The sequence below is a fragment of the Dendrobates tinctorius genome, unplaced genomic scaffold (genome assembly GCF_039654945.1).
Source record: "Dendrobates tinctorius isolate UK_male_01 unplaced genomic scaffold, ASM3965494v1 ptg000007l, whole genome shotgun sequence".
Taxonomy (NCBI): Eukaryota; Metazoa; Chordata; class Amphibia; order Anura; family Dendrobatidae; genus Dendrobates; species Dendrobates tinctorius.
In genome coordinates, this window is record NW_027361675.1 from 46,415,914 (window position 1) to 46,442,491 (window position 26,578).

General features: G+C 43.8%; 1 protein-coding gene across 5 annotated transcripts in view; it reads left to right on the top strand.

Moving 5' to 3' along the window:
* The window catches only part of TRIM37 (tripartite motif containing 37), a 198,214-nt gene that overhangs the window by 20,588 nt on the left and 151,048 nt on the right, over positions 1-26,578 (top strand). For all 5 annotated transcript variants that reach the window (XM_073574320.1, XM_073574337.1, XM_073574329.1 and 2 more), the window contains exons 3-4: positions 12,518-12,558; positions 15,191-15,307. In XM_073574320.1, coding sequence (XP_073430421.1) covers positions 12,518-12,558; positions 15,191-15,307 — 158 coding nt within the window. The remainder of the gene's footprint in view (positions 1-12,517; positions 12,559-15,190; positions 15,308-26,578) is intronic.

Here is a 26,578-nt window from a genome sequence, read left to right on the forward strand (position 1 = left end):
CTGTTGCCTTTCTATCAGCTCGAACCAGTCTGCCCATTCTCCTCTGACCTCTGGCATCAACATGGCATTTCCGGCCACAGAACTGCCGCTCACTGGATTTTTTTTCTTTTTCGGACCATTCTCTGTAAACCCTAGAGATGGTTGTGCGTGAAAATCCCAGTAGATCAGCAGTTTCTGAAATTCTCAGACCAGCCCTTCTGGCACCAACAATCATGCCACGTTCAAAGGCACTCAAATCACCTTTCTTCCCCATACTGATGCTCGGTTTGAACTGCAGGAGATTGTCTTGACCATGTCTACATGCCTAAATGCACTGAGTTGCCCCCATGTGATTGGCTGATTAGAAATTAAGTCTTAACACACAGTTGGACAGGTGTACCTAATAAAGTGGCCAGTGAGTGTAGGTAATAAAACACAAAACAAATACTTGCCTGTCCGGCACTAACTAAACGGGGTCCGAACTAACTACCAACTGGAGGGCTTCTCCCATCCAGCCCAACCACAGTTACGGTGAGCACTGCTTTCACTAACTAGTGTCTCTCACACAGGCTCTGTGTTCCCCAAGCTGAGACATTAACACACCACCTGGCGTCCTTTTATCTGCCTCCCCTTACTCATTAGTCATCAGGTGAAACACTGACCGGACTAGGCCACATAGGAAAGGTATCTGGGCGAGATATACCTGCCCTCATCCACGATTCCCCCAGGCTTCTCACAGCACTTATTTCTCTACGCCATTAAAAAGCAGTGCTGAGGAATAAGTGCCCTTAACTGCTGCCGTTAAGAGGCATATTGGTGGTGCTTAAGGTGTTTGTCTTATGGTGTTTGCTTTAGTTATTTTGCATATACGTGTTCTTAATTCATACAATAAGATGTAACTTTTTAAATGATTCTTGCGATATATTTCATCACTGGCACAATCTTTTTTTTTTTTTTTTTTCTTTCGTTGGTTATTTACAGTTCAACAGTTTAAACTTCAGTGAAGCACATAAGAGTTCAATGTGCTCACCACACGTCTTGATACATTCCCTTTGAAGGGTCAAGTTTCCAAAATGGGGTCACTTTTGGGGGGGGGTTGCCATTGTTTAATCACATCAGGGGCACTCCAAACAAAACATGACATCCACTCTCGATTCCAGCCATTTTTGCTTTCAAAAAAGTTAGTGCTCTTCCCTTCCTCCACATATGGGGTATTGGCATATTCAGGAAAAAATGCACAATTAATTTTGGGGTCCATTTTTTTTCCAGTCACCCTTCTGAAGTTAAAAAAAAAAAAAAAAAATTGGGGCAAAGGTGTAATTTTTGTGGAGGGGGGGGGGGGGGGAAGGTAAACTCTTAATGAACAAGTCAAATTTTGCAATTCTGACAAGTGTCACTTTGTGATAACTCTGGAACGCTTCAATGCATCTGAGACTTCTGAGATTTCTCGTGACATATTCTCTTTGTGATAGTGGTAAAAATTTCTTCGATATGACTTGTTTTTATGAAAAAAAAAAAAAAAGGAAATTTGGAAACATTTTTCAATTTTCAAACTTTATTTTGGTGCCCTTAAATCAGAAAGTTATGGCACACAAAATTAATAAATTACATTTCCCTTATGTCTACTTTATATCAGCAAAATTTTGGAAACACAATTTTCTCCTACGCCTCATTGGGGGACACAGAGACCGTGGGTGTTATGCTGCTGGCAACTAGGAGGACACTAAGTAAACCAGAAAAAAAGTTAGCTCCTCCCTTGCAGTATACACCCCCTCGCTGGCTGAGATTCTCCAGTTCTTACTTAGTGTCTATAGGAGGCACTTGGGTCTGGTTTCAGACTCCACCGTTTTTTTTTATTTTTGAATTTTCTGTAAATTTTTATTTAATGGAGTGAAGGGGGCGACGGTTCCTTTCTACGGCCCGCTCTCTCCCGAACCAACAACAGGCAAGCACGTGGAGTAACCCTTCACGTACACTTTCCTGCGACGAATGGGGCTGATTCCTCTGACGATGGTTCCCTTATGGTCGGTACTCCACGGATACGAGGGCAAGCGCAACAGAACGTAGCACAGGAGTGCATGGAGCAGACCTGAACAGCGCTTTTTCGGATGCCCTGAACAGCCCCAGAGCTCTCCGTCCCCCTACCCAGAGGGTGGATCGATTGAGCAATACCCCCCCTGTAAAACCTCCTCCAGCTCTGCTACATCGCCTGGAGGATGAGACTGAAAGACCCTGGACAGCGACGACCTGATGAGCACAGGAGTGGAGGTATGTGGTCGGGTCCTTGTCCCAGGGAGAAGCGCCGACTTTGCATCAGCGGCGGTACATTGGCGCCCGGTCGCGGCTCCCCCCGCCCGGCGCTTACCGCGGAGAGGCCAGAAATTTAGCCCCCGGCTTTTTCAGCCTGCTAGGCCGCAATTTAAATAGCGCCGCCCTCGATAGCGCTGCCCCCTCCCAGCGCCTGCTGCGGGTAGGCCAAAAATTTAGTCCCCGGCTTTTCCGGCCTACTAGGCCGCAATTTGAATAGTGCTGCCCGAGCTATCGTCACCGCCCCCTCCTCTTGGCGCCTCTCATTCCAAACGAGACGTGCAATTCTAATCTCGGAGGCCATGTCTGTTACCTCTGCTGCAGTTAACCCTTTCAGGAGCAGACGAATTCCGGGTGACGCCATAGTCTTCCTCCCGGGGTACATAACACAGGACCGTGGGTAAGCTGCATCTGCCCTCAGATTAAAGCTTAACCCCTTCCCTGCACATTCCCTGCAGCTGCAGTCAGACTCTACCGTTAACCCTTTCTGGAGCGCTATGCCTCACTCACAGGAGGCTAAACGGGCCGCTAAGAAGCACACTGCACTTTTCTACCTTGTGTACTACCTGCAAGTCGGCCTTACCACAGCGAGCATGACTCTCCAGTGCTCAAGCTAATCCGTTATGCACGGACTGCGACCCGGCCTGCGCCCGATCCGCGCCCCGACCTGCGCTCCATCGCCCCTTGCAGCCGCTGCTGACGGGCCTCCTGCGTCTGGTACCCACGAGTGCGCTGCGCCCCTGTCGCGGTCGGTGGAGCCTCTGACCAAGGCTATATTCCCCTCCGGGAGGATGGTCTCTGCCAAAGTGGACTCATGGCGCGTCCCCTAGTCGCGATCGCGCCTCAGCATCAGCGACTCCTGTCTCTCGCTCGCCCTCTCCTGAGGTTCACAGTGAGCATAACTCTGATTTTGTATCTGTCACGTCAGCCCCTCAGAATCCCCCAACTGATCAAGAGTTGCTTGATTATCTTATAGAATCAGTCAACAGGATTCTGAGGTTGAATGAGGAAAATATTCCCGCTCCAGCACTCCTCATTTAAGGAATAAGCGTGTGCGCTGGTTATTTACCAGCCATCCAGTATCATAGGGATCAGCCATAAGTGGTTCACTGGGCAAAAGTTTACTCTGGCTAAATACCCTTTTGATCCAGACCTAATGAAGGATCGATTACAGATACCTCCGGTGGACCCTCCTGTACCGCGTCTTGCTTCCACAATGCTCCTATCTGTTTCTGAGGGTTCCTCGGTAAGAAACCCCTCCGATCATCAAATTGACTACCTTGCCTGTTCAATTTTTTGGAAGCTTCAGGAGCGGCGTTTGTTCCATTCTTCGCTGCAGTTTAGGTCACCAAGGCATGCACGCTTGGGCAGAAGTCCTGATTGGTGCCCTGGATGGCAGTAATCTTCCTCCGGAGACGACCTCTGTCGCCAGCCAGATGATTCACGCAGCGAACTTTGTAGTAGACGCTTCTTTTCAGGCCGCCAATTGCGCAGCTCATACTGCCGCTAATGCGATCTCCATTAGAAAAGCCCCAGGGCTCCGCGGCTTGACTCCCCCCCCCTCTTTTTGGAGAGAGACTGGACCAGTTCATTTCTGATGCTACTGAGGTAGAAGACAAGTAAATTTCTTCCTCAACAAAGGGCTGTTCGGCCGTTTTCGCTCCAACAGCCGACGTGTTTAGATTTTCTCGCAACAATTCCAGTTGGTCTTCCTCTACCTTCTCTTTTGGAGCAGGTCTGTCCCCGTGCGGAGACAGAGGCTCCCAGATCTCATACAGATCTAACCGTTCTTGGAGACCCAGGCCTAGGGCTTCTGGATCTAGGGGAGCCAGATCTCATACATCTACCTAATGACGACAAATGGGTCAGGAAGCTGGTATTCTTCGGATATAATATACAATTTCTCCCCCCCTCCAACTTTGAGTTTTCCTTTCCTCTTCCTCCAAGAGAAGGACAAGAGCCTTCCTTCAGACTGTTCAGGCTCTTATAAGGGACTGAGTCCTTATTCCGGTCCCCCTTCACGAAGGGTTCAGGAGATTTTATTCAGTCCTTCTTTTGTGGTTCTAAAACAGGACGTGTCCATGCGACCCATCTCTAGATCTCAGTTGTTAATCACCTTGTCACGGTACGGCGATTCCAAATGGAAACTACGATCAGATGTCACTTCCTTGGAAAAGGGACAGTTCCTAGCATCCATCGACATCAAGAACGCTTGCCTTCACATTCCGATCTGCCCGACCCTCCAGTAGTTCCTACATTTTGCAACTCACGAGGAACACTTCCAGTTCGTGGCCTTGCCCTTCAGACTCTCCAACGCTCCTAGGGTCTGTACCAAGGTCATGGCGGCTGTCATGCCCATTCTTCACCCTCGGGGAGTGGTACTGTTACCGTATCTGGACGACCTGCTCATCAAGGGTCCGTCCCTTCCAGTCTGCAAGGAATCTGTGGATAACAGTAAATACTCTTTCCCGCCTAGGGCGGAAGATAGACTGCGAAAAGTCTCTCCCAGGACCTGCTCAAACTTCCCGCGGATTCACCGCTCTCCCTCCAGGAGAGACCCAAGCCTTACAACAAGCAGAGCGGCCTCTTTCTCGACCAGTTTCTCTCTCCATTAGTTTCAGCATGAGTTCTCAGAAGGGTGGTGGCAGCAATGGAAGCAGTTCCATTTGCACAGTTCCACCTCTGTCCCTTACAACATGCATTGCTGTTAGCTTGGGACGAAAACCCGTTCTCCCTGGACCGTCGTATTCCTCCGTCCCTGCGGGACAGGCAAGCCCTCAGGGAGTAGACACCGAGGTCCTCCCTGAATCAAGGGAGGTCTTTACCCACAGTAAGATGGTTGGTAGTAACCTCCGACGCAAGTCTCCTCAGTTGGGGTGCGGTCCCTCGTCACCTCACGGCACAAGGTCATTGGTCAACCCGAGAGTCACGTCTCCCCATTAACTTTGGGAGATAAGAACAATCAGATTAGCTCTACGGAGTTTCCACCATCTCTTCGCAGGTCTCCCCATCAGGTCTCAATCCGACAACGCCACGGCTGTAGCGCATGTCAACCATCAGGGAGGTTTTCGGGGCAGGATGGCCATGCACGAAGTGAGTTTCATCTTCCATAGGGCCGAGACCAACCATTTGCCCATCTCGGCAAGCCACATCCCGGGCTTGGAAAATTAGAAGATAGATTTTCTCGGTCACCAAGGCATTGCCTCGGGGAGGTGGTCTCTTCATCCGGAACTTTCAGCAGATTTGTCATCGTTGGAGGACTCCGGATGTGGATCTCATGGCCTCAAGACTAAACAACAAGGTTCCTCGGTTCTTTTTCCGATCGCGCGTTCCTTGCGCCATCGGAGCGGACGCTCTAGTTCCGCCATAGCTCCGGCTCCTGTACATCCCCCCCCCCCCCCCCCCCTTCCCTTGTTTCTGAGGGTCATCAAGAGGATCAGAGCGGAGGTAGTGCCAGTGATCCTAATCGCGCCAGACTGGCTGCGCCGAGCATGGTATGCAGAACTAATTCAATTAGTTGCCGACGTCTCCTGGCGACTTTCATATCATGGCTGTTGAATCCTGGTTTTTAGCTCAGGCTGGTTTCCCTCATGACGTGATTTCCACCATGATTAGTACCAGGAAGCCTGTGTCCATGCGCATCTATCACCGCACCTAGACAACCTTCTTTTTTTTGTGGTGCAAGGTTCATGGTCGATCACCTCCGGTATTTTCCATTCTGGCCATATTGGAAATCCTTCAATCCGGATTAATATCAGGCCTTGCGCTTAGCTCGCTCAACGGCAAAATTTCAGTGCTTTTACAACACAAATTGCCACCAAGCTTCAGCTCAAGACGTTCATTCGGAGTTTCCCATGTGGCGTTTCCTTATAGGAGACCATTTGACTAGAGTTGAGCGACTTTGGTCGGATCGGGTTTCGTGAAACCCGAATGAAACAAAATAAGTTTCAGATGAAACTCGTCCGACTAGAGCAAAAAAAGTCGGAGTTTCGTCCGACTTTTATTTCCCATTGACTTGCATTGGGGTGGGGTTTCGGACGAAACTCCGACTTTGTTTTGCTCTAGTCGGACGAGTTTCATCTGAAACTTATTTTGTTTCATTCGGGTTTCACGAAACCCGATCCGACCAAAGTCGCTCAACTCTACATTTGACTCATTGGGCCTTAACCCAGTTCTCGGGGCCTTTTCAAGAGGTTCTTTTTTCGAACTGCTGCAGGACATGTCACTGACCGTCCTCTCTTGGAAGGTGGTCTCTCTAGTGGCAACTATGTCAATCAGACGAGTTTCGGAATTGGCAGCCCTTTCCTGCCGTTCTCCGTTTCTGAATTTTCATCAGGAAAAGGTAGTTCTCAGGACATTCCCGTCCTTCCTGGACAAGGTCCTCTCCTCTTGTCATCTCAACGGGGAAATTGTTTTGCCTTCCTTTTGTTCCGGCGCCAGTCCATCGCATTGAGAAGGCCCTCCACACCCTGGATGTGGTTAGGGCGCTGAAACGGTACATCTCGCGGATGGCTCCTTTCCACAAGTCAGATGCCCTGATCATACTTCCAGACGGGCATAGGAAGGGTCTAGCCAGGTTGATTCGCTTGGTGATTCAGGTATCCTACCTTGTCAGGAACGCGCCTGTCCCAGCGGGGGTTAAGGCGCGCTCTACCTGGTCAGTGAGCGCCTCTTTGATCTTTCGGCACCAGGCCTCGGCAGAACAGGTCTGCAAGGCTGCGACTTCGTCCAGTCTGCATACTTTTACAAAAAGTTACCAAATTCATTCTCGGGCCTCTCTGCAAGGCTGCGACTTGGTCCAGCTTGCGTACCTTTACAAACATTGCCTAATTCTCAGGCTTCTGCGGATGCAGCTCTCGGCACATGCTGCCTGCGATCAGCAGTACCACGGTGTTCACTCAGTGGTACATGGGGTATTAGCATATGTATGCTCCCCACCCAGGGCCTGTTGTAGGACGTCCCACGGTCTTTGTCCCCCCAATGAGGCGTAGGAGAAATAGGGATTTTTGTGTACTCACCGTAAAATCCTTTTCTCCGAGCCAATCATTGGGGGACACAGCACCCACCCTTTTTAGCCTATTGGCTCACTGTAGCATCCTTAGGCGTTGATATTGTTATGGTTATTGTTAACTGTTTATGCTCCTACTGCTTTTTTTCACCGAACTGGAGAATCTCAGCCAGCGAGAGGGTGTATACTGCAGGGGAGGAGCTAACTTTTTTCTGGCTTACTTAGTGTCCTCCTAGTGGCCAGCAGCATAACACCCACTGTCTGTGTCCCCCAATGATTGGCTCGGAGAAAAGGATTTTACGGTGAGTACACAAGAATCCCTTTTTTTTTTTTTTTTTTTGTTTGGAAGTTATAAGGGTCAAAAATGGACCAGTAATTACTCATTTTACCAACAAAACCATTAACCATTTTTTAGGGACCACCTCACTTTTTTGAAATGACTTTGAGGGGTCTATATAACAGAAAATACCCTAAATTGACACCATTATAAAAACTGCACTCATCAAGGTGCTGAAAACCACATTCAATATGATTATTATCGTAACCTTTCAGTTGCTTCAAAAGAAGCAATGTGGAAGGAAAAATGAAAATAACTTTTTTTTTTTTTTTTACATTAGACACATACTTTTTTATTTTCTCAAGGGTAGTAAGAGAAAATGGACCACAAAATTTAGTGTGCAACTTCTCCTGAGTACGCCGATACCCACCGACTATGTGGTGGAAATCTACTGTTTGGGCGCACAGCAGAGCTTGGAATGGAAGGAGCACAGTTTGACTTTTTGAACTTAAATTTATTTGGAATCGAGAGCGGATGCTATGTAGCGTTTTTGAGAGACCCTGATGTGCCTAAACAGTGAAAAACCCTCACATTCCACGAGTGACCACATTTTGAAAATCACACCCCTTAAGCATTTTATCCAGGGGTATACTGAGCATTTTGAACCCACAGGTATGACACAGAATTTGATAACATTAGGTTGTCGTATTGAATACGCTGTCATTAGTTTTAAGTGCAAGTGTTCACTACTACAGTTTGCATCGGGTGCTTGGGTATGCACCCAGTATCGTAAGTGCTCGAGTGACCTGCTCGAGTCCCTGTATGTTTTGCGGCTGTTAGACATCCCAAAAAAACATGGGGGAACCACGATACTTCAAGCATACCTGACCACCCGATGCAAACTTGAGTAGCAAACACTTGCACCGAACACTAGCGGTCAGATCGTGTGTTTGTTTTTTTTTTTTTTTTTTTACTTTTGAAAAACCCCAATTCTAACTCCATCCCGAACGGCAAAGAATGGAGAAAAAAAGATAATTATTTATTTTTTTTTATTATTTTTATCTAAGGGTGTGACAAAGGGGGATTTTATTTAATTTTGATCACTGATTGGGTCTATCACAGTGATCAAAAGGAATCAATGGGAAAAATTTCCTGTTTTTGCCTGGTATCGGCCATCAGAACTCGACCCCTGGTAGCTGAGACCCTAGAGATTTTCTAACGTTGGAGTGCGCTTTATTTCTATTTATCAGCGCCGTTAAAAAGCGGCACTGAGGAATAAGGCCCTTTAAATATCGCTGTTAAAAGTCATATCGGCTGTCGTTAAGTGATTAATTCCTGTGAAGCACCTGAAGGCTTAATAAACTTCTTGAATGTAGTTTTGAGGACTTTGAAGGGTGCAGTTTTTAGAATGTTGTCACTATTGGTATTTTATATTATATGGGCCCCCTCCAAAGTCACTTCAAAGGTGATGTGGTCCCCCCCCCAAAAAAAATAAACTTTTTACCCTTTCTACCCTCCTAGCAAATAAAAAAAAAAAAAAAAAGTTTCAAAAATTGTGCTGATGTAGAGTAGACATGTGGGAAATGTTATTTATTAACTATTTTGTGTGACCTAACTCTGGTTTAAGGGCATAAGAATTAAAAGTATGAATATTGTCAAATTTTCTTTTTTTTTTTTTTTTTTTTTCACAAACTCAAGTCGTATCGAAAACATTTTAAGGGGTGAAGGGGTTAAACCCCCCAAAAGTGATACCGTTTTAAACCCACCCTCAACATAATAAAAAAAAAAAATTATTTTGGGTAGCTTAACACGTCAGTTGGTTTTCAGAAATTAATGCAAAGTGGAGTGACCGGAATGAAAAATTATATTTTTGCCACTAAACTGTTGATCACTTCTGAACACGTCACTATAACTGGCAGACACTGAGGCCAATGTTTGGCATTTGATATCCTTGTTGTGCGTTCCTGATGGCCAATCACAATCTCGGGGTGCCAATGGAGATGACAAGGAAGCTCCCAAGCTCTGATACCCGTGTCTAGATCAGTGTTTCCCAAACTCCAGTCCTCACGTCCCCAACATGTCATTTTTTCAGGATTTCCTTAGTATTTCACAGGATCATCAAGGCATCAGGAATTCTCTCACATGTAACACTATGGAAATCCTGTGAAAACATGATCAACTCCGGTCCGCGAGGACTGGAGTTTGGGAACCACTGGTCTAGATGCTCCTTCCACTATTGAAAGCAGCATCTAAATGGTTAAACAGCTTTGGTCGGTGCCAACACTGATTGTGACTGATTTTTGCAGGGTGTCAGCTGTCGTGTACAGCAGTTGTGTCTTAACCAGTCGGGGTGTTGCTATTATCTTATGTCTCCGATCAGTAAAAAGGCGTTTTGGTGGTAACTAAGGGGTTGAGATCTGCTGTTGCCAGCTCCTTTTGCAAGTGCCAGATGAGCTTGATGAGAGACAAGTCCTGATATGCTGAAGGCCATGGTAGCACTTGTAGACCATGCAGGCTGCTCACAGTAGCACGAGCAACATGTGGCCTGGTGTTGTCATGTTGAACAAACAGCTTCTGTGGCACTTTGGATAAATGGTTGGATTCTCGACCAAATCAATGTAATGCTAAGATATTAATGTACTAGGATTTGGATTGAAGACCCGTGACTAAGACTGGTGTAATGTTCCCTCGTTAAGACCCATTTATTGACCTTAGACCACCGCTCTCAACCGCTATTGGGGTGTAGAGACAGACGGCAATAAAAGTCTATCCTCTTCAGACATGAGACCTTTTCAGACAAGTTGTCTTGGACATCATGATAGCTGGAGATTTGTCTGGAGACCATGTTGGCATGCCATGTAAAGGCCTCCTCAAGGGAACATTACACCCGTCCTATGGCATAGTGTATGGTAGCAACCTCAATCTAGTCTTCATTCCAGATACACTAACAATGTGGTATTAAATCGATAGTGGAACCAGTGGTGCCACCATTTTCTTCAGTGTCCCAAGAGCCTTTTTTCAGCCAGACAAGCTGTATGTTGCTCGTGTTACTGTGAGCAGCATTCTTGGCCTAAGAGTGCTACCATGGTTTTAAAGCATTTCCGGTCTCATGCTAGATGGGCTCGATGGGAGACCTCATTGGTTGGCAATTAAAAAAAAAGAGGTGCCAGTAGCGGATCTTGGTGATGCGTGTATACAAGTGCATTCCTCAAATAACCCTATCGATGGCCTGTATGTATTTCTGCACCATGCTGAATAAATTGACATGTTTTTAAAACTATAGCTTCCAATTTTTCATAATTTGCATATAATCAACATTTCTTATTAATGTTGTGATTTTCTTAATTCCTCAACATTTTCCTCTTGGTATTACAATTTTAATGCTGAATAGGGAATAAAATATATGTACCTTTTGCCCTTCTCTCCCCAACCAGTCTGATCTCTCTAGTTTTACTTATCCAGGTAATTTATAGATCCTAAAAAAACATGGAGATACGAACCGCAAATATAGTAAAAAAGTCACTTTATTGTAACAAACGCTTTAGACAAAATGTGCAAAAATACAGACAACAAACAAGTTGCTCAAACAGGGCTCATATATGGTAACCGCTGCTAACACCCTATATATAGCAGAATGGGTAGTATAAAATGAAGCAAAGAATCTCAAAGAGAGCCATCAATTTCATAGTGTACAGGCCCTCACTAAGAGAAAACAGAGCTACCACACTCAAAATAGAGGAATTCAAAATGAATGGATAAGTATCCATCCAAATTAGTAACAACTCAATCCAAAGAGTCAAACAACATACCCATAAGTATCTGCAGGTGAACGCGGCACTAAAAAGAGCAGCCCCAGGCTGCTCTTTTTAGTGCCGCGTTCACCTGCAGATACTTATGGGTATGTTGTTTGACTCTTTGGATTGAGTTGTTACTAATTTGGATGGATACTTATCCATTCATTTTGAATTCCTCTATTTTGAGTGTGGTAGCTCTGTTTTCTCTTAGTGAGGGCCTGTACACTATGAAATTGATGGCTCTCTTTGAGATTCTTTGCTTCATTTTATACTACCCATTTTGCTATATATAGGGTGTTAGCAGCGGTTACCATATATGAGCCCTGTTTGAGCAACTTGTTTGTTGTCTGTATTTTTGCACATTTTGTCTAAAGCGTTTGTTACAATAAAGTGACTTTTTTACTATATTTGCGGTTCGTATCTCCATGTTTTTTTAGGATCTATATTATAGTGGAGTTTCCGTAGTTACTTATATATCCTTAATGAAGATTTATCTATCTATATGAGTAATGAGTGTGTATCAGTGGTATTTATTTTCCAGGTAATTTATGTTTATTATTTTTACAAAAAGTCTTTGGTTGAACCCATACTTTTCAATGCAACCTCATCAAGTTTTGAGTTTCAATAATGCCACTGACATTTTTATCCAAAAAGTAGATTTTCAGATGGATTAAGCTTGCACTGGAAATGTACAGTATATGTAACTGTTCCATACACAGATCTCTAGTTACATCCTTTATGATGCTTAGCAGATGGTGTTTGACAGCTGAAACATAAACTAATGTGTACCAATGCATTATTTAATAAGTGTCTTTGAGCAGTAGATGAGCACTGTAGAAGGCTGTGTCACATTTTTTTTTTTTTTCACCATCCTTCTGATACCATCTACACATCTATGTTCTGTTATTTTGGAAAGTCCTTTTCCAGCCTATGGCTTTTCCTCAATTCAGTGTAGTTTATAAAATCACATTGTCATGTCCCTGCCATCCTCAACATTGCCACACGTATTATAATGGGAATATTGAGACCGTGTACATGCTTTTTCAGTTGCAAATCAAGACATAATGCACATGAAGCAAACATGAATGTTACCTTAATAATCTGTTGGTTTAAAAACTCATTTTAATGCTTTTTATTTATTGTTGTTTACAGAGATGGCTTACTGAACAAAGAGCTCAGTGCCCCCACTGCAGGTATAATTTATTGCCTATACTTTATATACTACTCATCACCTGAAGAAGGCTTGATGTAGCTGAAATGCGTAATGTTTTTAAATTAAGTTTATTTTTTAAATAACTTTTTTTAATGCTTGCCTGTTTTCCTTACATTGGGAGTGCCCTGTCTATTTTTTTTTCTTTCATTTTATTGTGTATACTTTAAATTACATTTCAAAAGGTCAACAGACTTTAAAAGGAGATCTCCAAGACTGTGACAGGGGACCTGTGTCTCGGCTGCCCCGGGGACCCGTGTCTCGGCTGCCCGTTATATTATAGATACTTCATTACTGTGGATTGCAGTATATAGTATAAGTGATCAAGTTATCATCGGTTAAAGACCCATAGGGAGCTGAAATTTTTTTTAAAATATTTAAACTGCATCCCAATTTTAAAATATATTTGGTATCGCTGTGTCAATGATCATCTAGTTTCTCAAAATGTAAAATTATTTCAAACTTAAAATTTCAGTTGAATCCTGAAAACAAAGCAAAAAAATCAATACACCACATTCTTTTTTTTTTTTTTTTTTCCTCAGTTATTGCAGTTCCCCACAAAAAAAATTTGCAATTTGAATTGATCAACATGTAGTGATAAGCGAGTATACTCGTTGCTCGGGTTTTCCCGAGCATCCTTGGGTGTCCTCCGAGTATTTTGGCATGCTCGGAGATTTAGTTTCTGTCGACGCAGCTGCATGATTTGCGGCTGCTGGACAGCCTGAATACATGTGAGGATTGCCTGTTTGTTAGGGAATTCCCACATGTATTCAGGTTATCCAGAAGACGCAAATCATGCAATTGAGGCGACGAAAACTAAATCTAAATAAATTGGGACATTTCACACAACCCCAAAAATGAGCAAGACAAAATTGTTGGCACTTTTCAACAAATGTGGATAAAGAACTTTATTGCAACCATGTGATGCTCGTTCAAACTTGCCTGTGGCAAGTAAAAGGTGTGGGCAATATGAATATCACAACTGAAACCAGGTTAATAGGGGAGAAGTTGACACAATCTTTGCATTGTATGTCTGTGTGTGCCACATTAAGCATGGAGAACAGAAAGACCTATGTGAGGACTTGAAAACCAAAATTGTTGAACACTGTCAACAATCTCAAGGTTTCAAGTCCATCTCCAGAGATCTTGATGTTCCTTTGTCCATGGTGCGCAACATAATCAACAAGCTTACAACCCATGGCAGTGTAGCTAATCTCCCTGGATGTAGACAACAGATAACAATTGATGAAAGCTGGTAGGAGGACTCCACTGCTGACATAAAAAAAAACTACAATTTGCCAAAATGTATGTAAGCCAAAATCTGTTATGGGAAAGTCTCTTGTGGACAGATGAGACAAAGAAGAAGCTTTTTGGTAAAGCACATCATTCTACAGTTTACCAAAAGCTGAATGAGTTCTACATAGAAAAGAACACAGTACCTACAGTCAAATATGGTGGATGTTCAAAAGTTGTTTTGTGGTTGTTTTGCTGCTCTGGCACTGTGTGCCTTGACTGTGTGCAATGCATCATGAAATCTGAAGATTACCAACAGATTTTGGGTTGCAATGTAGTGCGCAGTGTCAGAAAGCTGGGTTTGTGTCCTAGGTCATGTGTCTTCCAGCAGGGCAATGACCCCCAAAGATACTTCAAGAAATGGCTGGAGAACTCCAGTTGCCAGCAATGAGTCTAAATCCTATGGAACAACTGTTGAGAGATCTTAAAACTGCTTTTGGGAGAAAGCACCCTTCAAATATGAGAGACCTGGATCAGTTATAGTTGTGGTCAAAAGTATTGACACCCCTGCAATTCTGTCAGATAATACGCAGTTTCTTCCTGAAAATGATTACAAACACAAATTATTTTGTATTATTATCTTCATTTAATTTGTCTTAAATGAAAAAGCACAAAAGAGAATGAAGCAAAACATTGATGATTTCACACAAAACTCCAAAAATGGGCCAGACAAAAGTATTAAAGTATTGGCACCCTCAGCCTAATACTTGGTTGCACAACCTTTAGCCAAAATAACTGCGACCAACCGCTTCCGGTAACCATCAATGAGTTTCTTACAATGCTCTGCTGGAATTTTAGACCATTCTTCTTTGGCAAACTGCTCCAGGTCCCTGATATTTGAAGGGTGCCTTCTCCAAACTGCCATTTTTAGATCTCTCCACAGGTGTTCTATGGGATTCAGGTCTGGACTCATTGCTGGCCACCTTAGAAGTCTCCAGTGCTTTCTCTCAAACCATCTCTAGTGCTTTTTGAAGTGTGTTTTGGGTCATTGTCCTGCTGAAGACAGCTCAAACGGAACAGCACATGACTGAAGAACACAGCACAGGAAGGAGAGAGACAGCAGACAAGGAGGATAGCACATGGGGTAGACAGGGCACAGATGGGAGAAGTCAGCACATGGGGAAAGAGAGAGTGGATAGGTGGGTGAGCACATGGGGGAGAGATTCTCAACGCTGCAAAGCTTACCCCCATCGCAACATTACCGCCCTCCCAATGCGATAGCATCGGGCCTCCATCCAGTGTTGGAATATCAGTATAATGCCTTCACAATCTAAAGGGCTATTCACATGACAATTTATTAACCTTGGTTTTTCTCCCTCCAGAGCCCCCTTGCAGCTCAGGGAGTTGGTTAATTGTCGGTGGGCAGAAGAAGTTACCCAACGACTGGACACACTACAGTTATGCAGCCTTAACAAGCATGAAGAAAATGAGAAGGACAAGTAAGTGAAAGGCCTCTAATTTCTCCTGTTACCCTTGGGAAAAGAAATAAATTGGGGGTTAAAAAAATCACTTTTGTGGAAAAAATGATTTTTTATTTTCACGCCTCTGCGTTTATGAACTTCTGTGAAGCACTTAGGGGTTTAAAGTGCTCACCACACATCTAGATGAGCTCCTTGAGGATCTAGTTTCCAAAATGGGGTCACTTGTGGGGGGTTTCTACTGTTTAGGCACATCAGCGGCTCTGCAAACGCAACATGACGCCCGCAGACCATTCCATCAAAGTCTGCAGTCCAAAATGGCGTTCATTCCCTTCCGAGTTCTCCCATGCGCCCAAACAGTGGTACCCCCCACATATGGGGTATCAGTGTACTCCGGACAAATTGCACAACAACTTTTGTGGTCCAATTTCCTCCTGTTAGCCTTGTGAAAATAAAAAAAAAAGGGCTATAAAATCACTTGTCGAAAAAAATATTTTTTATTTTCACTGCTCTGCGTTATAAACTTCTGTGAAGCACTTTGGGGTTCAAAGTGCTCACCACATATCTAGATAAGTTCCTTAAGGGGTCTAGTTTCCAAAATTGTGTCACTTGTTGCGGGTTTCCACTGTTTAGGCACATCATGGGCTCTCCAAATGCTACATGGCATCCAATCTCAATTCCAGCCAATTCTGCATTGAAAAAGTCAAACGGCGCTCCTTCCCTTCCGAGCTCTGCCGTGCGCCCAAACAGTGGTTTAACCCCATATATGGGGTATTGGCATATTCAGGAGAAATTGCACAACAAATTGTGGTTCATTTTCTCTTTTTATACTTGTGAAAATAAAAAAAATTGGTTCTGAAGTAAAATGTATGTGCAAAAAAGTTAAATGTTAATTTTTTCCTTCCACATTGCTTCAGTTCCTGTGAAGCACGTAAAGGGTTAATAAACTTCTTGTATGTGGTTTTGAGCACCTTAAAGGGTGCAGTTTTTTAGAATGGTGTCACTTTTGGGTATTTACCCCTCAAAGTGACTTCAAATGTGAGGTGGTCCCTAAAAAAAAAAAAATGGTTTTGTAAATTTTGTTGTAAAAATGAGAAATCGCTGGTCAACTTTTAACCCTTATAACTTCCTAACAATAAAAAATTTTGGATCCAAAATTTTGCTGATGTAAAGCAGACATGTGGGAAATGTTATTTATTAACTATTTTTGTGTGCCATATCTATGTGATTTAAGGGCATAAAATTAAAAGTTTGAAAATTGCAAAATTTTCACCATATTTCTGTTTTTTTTTTCATAAATAAGCGCAAGTCATATCGAAGAAATTTTACCACTAACATGAAGTAAAATATGTCATGAAAAAAGAATCTGAGTCAGTGGGATCCGTTAAAGCGTTCTAGAGTTATAACCTCCTAAAGTAACAGTGGTCGGAGCTGTCAGGCTGTGTGCACACGGTGCGGATTCTGCTGCGTTTCTGCAGCGGTTTTGCCCCGTGGAAACGCAGCAGTTCCGCTGACCAAGTACAGTACACTGAAACCCTATGGGGTTTCAAAAACGCTGTGCTCACAGTGCGGTTTTTTTCCGCGCAGTTTTGCTGCGTTTACAAACCGCAGCATGTCAATTTTTTGGGCGGTTTCTGCAGTGGTTTCACACCTTTAACATAGTAGAGGTGTGAAACCGCAGGCCACTTAACCTGCGGTTCCGCACGGAAAAAACCACAGCTGAATCTGCAACGTGTGCACATAGCCTCAAAGTTGGCCTGGACATTAAGCTGCAAATTGGCTCCGTCACTAAGGGATTAAAAACCCCTTAAATAACCATTATTTTTTACTCCTGTAAAGAAATTCTCAGCATTACCAGTCAACAAGGAATCAACTGGCCGATCAATTTCTGCAAAGTGTTCTGAAATAAAATAGAAAATACCTTTTGAATACCAGATTTTAATTTTTACGGTATTTTACCATTCATTTGTTAATCTTAAATTATATACCAGAAAATGTCATACACTGTAGCAATAATACATTTATAAAATTTCATAAAAATGAAACAAAAAAGTAGAAACAGATGAAGGTAGGGATCAGGTACAAATGGCACAGGAGTTTAGTGCAGTAAATTGGTTACATGTAATGAATTGCACATTGGTTAAAGGGGTTTTCCCACAAGAAAAATATCATTTTAATCAATAGATCTATATTATTATTATTATTATTATTATTATTCAAAAAAGTTGGTATAGGGCCATGTCTACCATTGTGTATCATCCCTTTTTCTTTTTACATTAGTCTGAACCATCTGGGAAGTTATCAGACCAATTGCTGGTGTTTTGTCCCATTCTTGTCTGATGTAGGATTCTAGCTGCCTAACAGTCCGGAGTCTTTGCCAGATTTTTTTGTTTAACCCCTTTCTGCCATGAGACGTACTATCCCGTCCATGTGCCCTGGGACTTAATTCCCAGGGACGGGATAGTACGTCACGTGGTGAGCGCCGCTGATCGCAGCCGGGTGTCAGCTGATTATCACAGCTGACACCCGGCACAATGTGTCAGGGGCGGTCACGGACCGCCCCCCGACATGTTAACCCCTTGTACACCGATCAAACACTATCGCGGTGTACCGGGGGTTAAAGGGAAACATCGGCAGGGAGGGGGCTCCCTCCGTGCTTCCCTGAGCCCCCCACGGCAGCAAAATGTGCAGCGCTGCTGCTGGGGGCTCTATCCCTACAGGCCCCCGGATCCAAAATGGCAACGGGGACCTTCGGGGGCCTGTAGGGAGCTGACTTCCTCACTGCCTGCAAAGCGCAGGCATGAGGAAGTCTGCAGCAGTGCCTGTGACAGATCGCTGATCTGTCACAGTGATCTGTGATGTGACAGATCAGCGATCTGTCACAGGACATTGATGTCCCATCTGGGACAATGTAATAAAGTAAAAAAAAAAAAAAGTGTAAAAATAATTTTAAAAAAATTGCTAAATTAGTAAAAAAAAATTCCCCAATAGTCATTTTTTGAAAAAAAAAACCACAATAAAAGTACACATATTTGGTATCGCCGCGTCCGTAACGACCTGCCCTATAAAACTGTCCCATTAGTTAACCCCTTTAGCGAACCCCTTAAAGTAAAACTAAAAAACGAAGCAAAAAATAATGATTTATTATCATACCACCGAACAAAAAGTGCAATAACGCGCGATCAAAAAGACGCATATAAATATCCATGGTACCATTGAAAACGTCAGCCTGTCCCGCAAAATACGAACCGCCATATAGCGTCATCCGCAAAAAAATAAAGTTATAGCTCGCAGAATAAAGAGATGCAAAAATAATTATATTTTTATATAAAAGTTTTCATTGCATAAAACCACCAAAACATAAAAAGACTTAAATGAGGTATCGCTGTAACCTTACTGATCCGAAGAATAAAACCGCTTTATCAATTTCACCGCACGCGGAACGGTGTAAACGCACCCCCCCCCCCCCCCCCAAAAGAAATTCATGAAATGCTGTTTTTTGTTCATTCTGCGTTCCAAAAATCGGAATAAAAAGCGATCAAAAAATGTCACGTGCCTGAAAATGGTACCAATAAAAACGTCAAGTCGTCCCGCAAAGAATAAGCCCTCACATGACTCGGTGGGTCAAAATACGGAAAAATTATAGCTCTCAATATGTAGTGATGCAAAAACTATTTTTACAATAAAAAGCGTCTTTTAGCGTGTGACAGCTGCCAAACATAAAAACCGCCATAAATAGTAAATCAAACCCCCTTTGTTGGGGGAAAAATAATAAAATTAAAAAAAGTATTTATTTCCATTTTCCCGTTAGTGCTAGGGTTAGGGGTGTGTTGGGGTTAAGGTTGGAGTTATAATTGGGGGGGGGGTTTCCACTGTTTGGGCACATCAGGGGCTCTCCAAATGCAACATGGCGTCTGATCTCAATTCCAGCCAATTCTGCGTTGAAAAAGTCAAATGGTGCTCCTTCCCTTCCAAGCTCTGCCATGCGCCCAAACAGTGTTTTACCCCGACATATGGGGTATCAGCCTACTCAGGACAAATTGCAAAACAACTTTTGGGGTCCAATTTCTCCTGTTACCCTTAGGAAAATAAAAAAATGGGGGCAAAAATATAATTTTTGTGGAAAAAAATGATTTTTTTATTTTCACGCCCAGGCGTTATAAACTTCTGTGAAGCACTGGGGGGGGTTCAAAGTGCTCACCACACATCTAGATAAGTTCCTTGGGGGGGTCTAGTTTCCAAAATGGTGTCATTTGTGGGGGGTTTCCACTGTTTTGGTACATCAGGGGTTTTCCAATCGCGACATGGTGTCCAATCTCAATTCCAGCCAAAAATGTCAAATGGCGCAGCTTCCCTTCCGAGCTCTGCCATGCGCCCAAATAGTCATTTACACCCACATATGGGGTATCAGCGTACTCAGGACAAATTGCACAATAACTTTTAGGGTCCTGTTACCCTTTGAAAAATAAAAATTGGGGGTGAAAAGATCATTTTTGTGGAAAAAATGATTTTTTTAATTGTACCGCTTTATGTTATAAACTTCTGTGAAGCCCTTGTGGGTTCAAAGTTCTCACCACATATCTAGACAAGTTCCTTGGGGGGTCTAGTTTCCAAAATGGGGTCACTTGTAGAGGGTTTCCACTGTTTAGGTACATCAGGGGCTCTCCAAACGCGACATGGCGTCCAATCTGAATTCCAGCCAATTTTGCATTGAAAAAGTCAAACGGCGCTCCTTCCCTTCTGAGGTCTGCCATGCGCCGAAACAGTGGTTCCCCCCCACATATAAGGTATCAGCGTACTCAGGACAAATTGCACAATAACTTTTGCAGTCTAATTTCTCCTGTTACCCTTGGTAAAATTAAAAAAATTGAACCTGAAGTATTTTTTTTTGTGAAAAAAAAGTTGTGTTCATTTTTTTTTTTTTTTTTTTTTAAATATTCAAAAAAATTCCTGTGACGCACCTAAAGGGTTAATAAACTTCTTGAATGTGGTTTTGAGCACCTTAAGGGGTGCAGTTTTTAGAATGGTGTCACTTTTGGGTATTTTCTATCATATAGACCCCTCAAAGTGGCTTCAAATGTGATGTGGTCCGTAAAAATAAAATGGTGTTGCAAAAATGAGAAATCGCTGGTCAACTTTTAACCCTTATAACTTCCTAACAAAAAAGTTTTGGTTCCAAAATTGTGCTGATGTAAAGTAAACATGTGGGAAATGTTACGTATTAAGTTTTTTGTGTGCCGTATCTTTGTGATTTAAGGGCATAAAAATTCAAATTTGGAAAATTGCGAAATTTTCGCCAAATTTCCGTCTTTCACAAATAAACGCAAGTTATATGAATGAAATTTTACCACTAACATGAAGTACAATATGTCACGAGAAAACAGTGTCAGAATCACCGGGATCCATGGAAACGTTTCAGAGTTATAACCTCATAAAGGGACAGTGGTCAGAATTGTAAAAATTGGCCCGGTCATGAACGTGCAAACCACCCTTGGGGCTTAAGGGGTTAATAATGCACCAAATGTTTTCTTTTGGTGAAAGGTCTGAATTCGAGGAGACAAGTTCATCACATGAACTCTTCTTCTGTGGAGTCATGGTGTTGTGATGGTCATAAGTATTCAGACCCTTTTCTCAGTATTAAGTAGAAGCACCCTTTTTATTTATTTATATAGCGCCATTAATTCCATGGTGCTGTACATGAGAAGGGGGGGGGTTACATACAAAGTTATAGATATCTTTAACAGTAAACAAATTTACAATGACAGACTGGTACAGAGGGGAGGGGACCCTGTCCTTGCGGACTTACATTCTACGGGATAGTGGGGAAGAGACAGAAGGTCGGGGGTGCAGCAGATCTGGTGGTGATGAGGTGGCAGCTCAGGCGGTGGTGAGGCGGCAGAATGGTCATTGCAGGCTGTAAGCTTTCCTGAAAAGATGGGTTTTCAGGTTCCATTTGAAGGATCCGAGGGTGGTGGATAATCGGACGTGTTGAGGCATGGCATTCCAGAGGATAGGGGATATTTGGGAGAAATCTTGGAGGCGGTTGTGTGAGGAACGAATAAGTGTGGAGGAGAGTAGGAGGTCTTGGGAGGATCGAAGATTACTTGAGGAAAGATATTGGGAGATTAGTTCAGTGATATAGGGAGGGGAAAGGTTGTGGATGGCTTTGTAGGTCAGTGTTAGTAGTTTGAATTAGATTCGTTGGGGAATTGGGAGCCAATGGAGGGATTTGCAGAGGGGGGAGGAGAGAGGTGCATTAGTCGGGCAGCAGAATTGAGGACCGACTGGAGTGGTGCAAGAGAGTTAACAGGGAGGCCACAGAGGAGAGTGCTGCAGTAGTCAAGGCGGGATATGATGAGGGCATGTACAAGAGTTTTAGTAGATTGAGGACTGAGGAAGGGGACGGATTCTGGAAATATTTTTGAGTTTGAGGCAACAAGAGGTGGCAAGAGATTGGACGTGTGGTTTGAAGGACAGGGTAGAGTCGAGAGTTACTCCAAGGCAGCGGATTTCAGGTGCGGGAGAGAGCGTGATGCCGTTTACCATAATAGATAGATTGGGTAGGGAAGATACGTTAGATGTAGGAAAGATAATGAGTTCAGTTTTGTCTACGTTGAGTTTTAGGAAGCGAGAGGTGAAAAAGGATGATATGGCTGATAGACACTCTGGGATTCTGGACAGCAGAGAGGTGACATCTGGGCCAGAGAGCTAGATCTGAGTGTCATCTGCATACAGTTGGTACTGGAAGCCATGGGACTTTGAGTTGTCCTGGGCCTAGAGTATAGATGGAAAAAAGTAGGGGTCCCAGGACAGAGCCTTGGGGGACTTCAACAGAAAAGAGGCGGGATGAGGAGGTAGTGTGGGAGTGGGAAACGCTGAATGTGCGGTCAGAAAGGTATGAGGAAATCCAGGACAGGGCAAGGTCTTTGATGCCAAGGGAAGAAAGAATCTGTAGCAGTAGGCAGTGGTCAACTGTGTCGAAGGAGGAGGATGGAGAACTGTCTGTTAGCTTTGGTTGTGAGTAAGTCATTAGTAATTTTGGTCAGGGCAGTTTCAGTGGAGTGGTGGGGGCAGAAGCCAGATTGCAGGATGTCATGGAAGGAGTTAGATGAGAGGTGGGAGGAAAGTTGAGCATGGACATGCTTTTCAAAGAGTTTGGAAGCAAACAGGAGCAGTGATATGGGGCGATAGCTGGGCATAGCAGTTGGGTCAAGGTTTGATTTTTTGAGGATGGGTGTTATGGTGGCATGTTTGAAGGCAGAGGGGAAGGTACCAGAAGTTAAGGATAAGTTGAAGAGATGGGTTAGGGCTGGAATGATCATGTTTGTGAGGTTGGGGAGCAGGTGTGAAGGGATGGGGTCATGTGCACAGGTGGTGAGCCGTGATTTGGAAAGGAGATGAGTAAGCTCTCGTTCAGTGATGTTGGAGAGGGAGGTTATTAGGGAAGGGCAGAGGTCTGGTATGTGGAGCGGTTGGGGTGGTGGAACTGTAAAGGTTTGCCTTGTTTGGTCGATCTTGTTTTTGAAGTAGGTGGCAAAGTCCTCAGCAGAGATGAGGGAAGTTGGAGGTGGCAGTGGTGGGTGGAGGAGAGAGTTGAATCTGCTGAACAGTTATTTTGGGTTGTGGGAAAATGAAAAGACAAGGTTTGTGAAATAGGTCTGTTTAGCAGAGGTGAGGGCTCATTTAAAGGCATATGTAACTTGTTTGAAAGCAGTGAAGTCGTCTGGCAGGCGTGTTTTCTTCCGCGACCCTGGTTGCTTGTCGAAGTTTTTTGGTGAGGTTGTTGTGACAGGGTTACCTATTGGTTTGTCGCACTTTGCCATGCATGAGAGGAGCGACTGAGTCTATGGCTGATGTGAGGGTGGTGTTGTAGAAAGCGGTGGCACTGTCCGTGTTGTGGAGTGACGATATGGAGGACAGAGGTAGAAGAGAGTCTGTGGATGTCTAGGTCTGCGAGGTTTGTGAGGATGTGCTAGTGGCTGGACATGGGGGGGCAGGTGAGAAGGACCAGGATGAGAAGGTGAGAAGATGGTGGTCAGATAGGAGGAAGGGAGAGGTTGTGAGATTAGATAGGGAACAGAGGCGGGTGAAGATGAGGTCTAATGTATGTCCATCTGTGTGGGTGGCTGTGGAGTAACACTGAGTAAGTCCAAAGGATGAGGTAAGTGACAGGAGTTTGGAGGCTGCTGGCTGGGGGTGTCAATGGGGATGTTGAAGTCCCCCATGATGATGGTGGGGATGTCAGCAGAAAGTGGAGGAGCCAGGTGGAGAATTGGTCAATGAAGGCAGTGGCTGAGCCCGGTAGTCGGTATGACAGCCATTTGGAGATTAGAGGGAGAGTAAATACGGACAGAGTGAACCTCGAAAGAAGGGAGGGTGGGGGTTGGATAAGGTTGAAGGAGCAATTTTTAGAAAGGAGGAAACCCACTCTTCCACCTTGTCTGTTGCCAGGGCAAGGAGTGTGGGTAAAGTGGAGGCCACCATAACCGGGGAGGCAGTGTCAGGGGGTGTCAGCCAGGTCTCAGTAAGGGCCAGGAAGGAAAGGTTGCTGGAGGTAAAGAGGTTGTGGATCACGTGGAGCTTGTTGCAGATGGAGCGAGCATTCCAAAGTGCTCCAGAAAGAGGGTGTGGGAGGGGGTCAGTAGCACAGGTTTTAAGTGTGAGGGATTGCGGTAGTTTGTCTTAGTGTGAGAAAGATAGGGGTGGGGATTAGTGGGATGTATGAGGCAGGGGGGGCCAGGATTGGGGGATATGTCACCAGCAGTGAGAAGAAGCAGAGAAAGGTAAAGGTGGGTGAAGGAGAGTGATCGTCTTGTATTGTATTTTAGTAGGAGAGGTCTGAGGTTAAGGAGTATGTCTGCAGATAAAGCAAGGTGGGAGGTAAGAGAGAGGGGGAGATAGTTATTTGGTTCGAGGGTGCAGGGGTTTGGGGATAGTGAAGATTAGTGGAGCAAAAATGGTGAGGGCAAATGTGAGCATGGTTAAAGAGCAGAATAAAAAAAAAAAAAAAAAGCAAGTAAAGTAAGAAAGCAGTGGGTCTTAACATCTGACCAATTTCTGGACTATTTCTAGTATATTTCTCGTGTATCACTTCAAATGATTTCACATCTGACCAAGGTCATATCTGACCTGCTCTGTTCAACTTATACCATTCAAATGTCCATGAAATAAAGCCAGGTGAGGGAGGGAGGGAGGGTGAGAAGGGGGCTGGAGGACAGTTCACAGCAGGGTGCAATTAACAGATTGCAGTTAATTTGACTAGCATCAAAGTTGAAGAAAGAGGTGGGATAAGATGGAAGGTGTGAGGAGCATGGGTATATCAATATGCATACAGTCAATTTGAAGTATGATACATGGAATTAAAGTCAGGGGGAAAAGCAGACATACCAATTAAAAACAGAGGGTGAACAATGCATGAGTGTTCAGGGGTTCAGTGACTATTCAGGAGACATACCTGTGGATGAAAGCAGATGGATCAGGACATGGCAGGATGAAGGAGAATATACCATGGTTTATCAGTCTGGTATATTTCTCGTGTATCACTTCAAATGATGTCACATCTGACCAAGGTCATATCGACCTGCTCTGTTCAAACTTATACCATTCATACCTTTTGAGCTAGTACGGCAATGAGTCTTCTTGAGAATGATGCAACAAGTTTTTCACACCTTGATTTGGGATCCTCTGCCATTCTTCCTTGTAGATCCTCTCCAGTTCGGTCAGGTTGTATGGTGAACAGCCATTTTCAGGTCTCTCCAGAGATGCTCAATTGTGACCATTCTTGACTGGCCCAGCCAGAGCCCTGACCTAAACCCAGAGTTGTTCTAAAGCCACTCCTTTGTTATTTTAGCTGTGTGCTTAGGGTGATTGTCTTGTTGGAAGGTTGAAACTTTGGCCAAGTCTGAGGTCCAGACCACTCTGGAAGAGGTTTACATCCAGGATATCTCTGTACTTGGCCGCATTCATGTTTGCTTCAATTGCAACCAATTGACCTGTCCCTGCAGCTGAATCCCCCCTCCCCCGTAGCATGATGCTGCCACCACCATATTTCACTGTTGGGATTGTATTGGGCAGCTGATGAGCAGTGCCTGGTTTTCTCCACACATACCACTTAAAATTATCACCAAAAAGTTCTATCTTTGTCTCATCAGGCCAGAGAATCTTATTTCTCATAGTTTGAGAGTCATTCATGTGTTTTTTAGCAAGCTCTATGCGGGCTTTCATATGTCTGGCACTGAGGATAGGCTTTCATCTGTCCACTCTGCCATAAAGGCCTGACTGGTGGAGTGCTGTAGTAATAGTTGACTTTATGGAACTTTCTCCCATCTCTCTACTGCATCTGTGGAGCTCAGCCACAGTGATCTTGGGGTTCTTCTTTACCTCTCTCACCAAGGCTCTTCTCTCACAATTGCTCAGTTTGGCTGGACGACCAGATCTAGGAAGACTTCTGGGGGTCCCAAACTTCTTCCATTTAATGATTATGGAGGCCACTTCTCTTAGGAACCTTGAGTACTGCAGAAATTCTTTTGTAATCTCAGTTGTGTCTCTGAGCTCCTTGCCCAGTTCCTCATGTCAGACCAAATGAGAACCATGAACTGTGAGCTGTGAGGTGTTATATAGAAAGGTGTGTGCCTTTTACAAATCAAGTCCTATCAGTTTAACTAAACCCAGCTGGACTCCAATGAAGGAGTAGAACCATCTCAAGGAGGATCACAAGGAAATGGACAGCATGTGACTTAAATATGAGTGTCTGAGCAAAAGGTCTGAATAGTTATTACCATGTGATATTTCAGTTTTCTTAATAAATTTGCAAAAATTTCTATATTTGGTTTTTTTTTTTTTTTAGTCAAGATGGGGTGCAGAGTGTACATTAATGAGAAAACTATGAACTTTTAAATTTACCAAATGGATGCAATGAAAGAGTGAAATATTTAAAGGGGTCTGAATACTTTCTGTACCCACTGTATGTGACTTGGAGGACAATTGACCCTCCAGCTGTTTTTCTTAGTACTACTTGCTTTTCCAGCCCCTCTGAAACTGTTTCCTGCAAGTACAATAATAACCCTTAAGCTATGTGCACACGTATGCAGAAAATTTTTGCATGAAAACCTCACTCCTTCCCAGAAAACGCGCGTTTTTTTTTTTTTTTTTTTCTGAAAGTTTTCCTCGCGTTTTTTGCGCGTTTTTTTTAATGCGTTTTTTTTTCCGGAGCGGTCCCAATCACATAGAAAATAGCTACAAATGTGGAATTTTCCGCGAAATTAATGAGCATGTTGCATTTTTTTTCCGCGA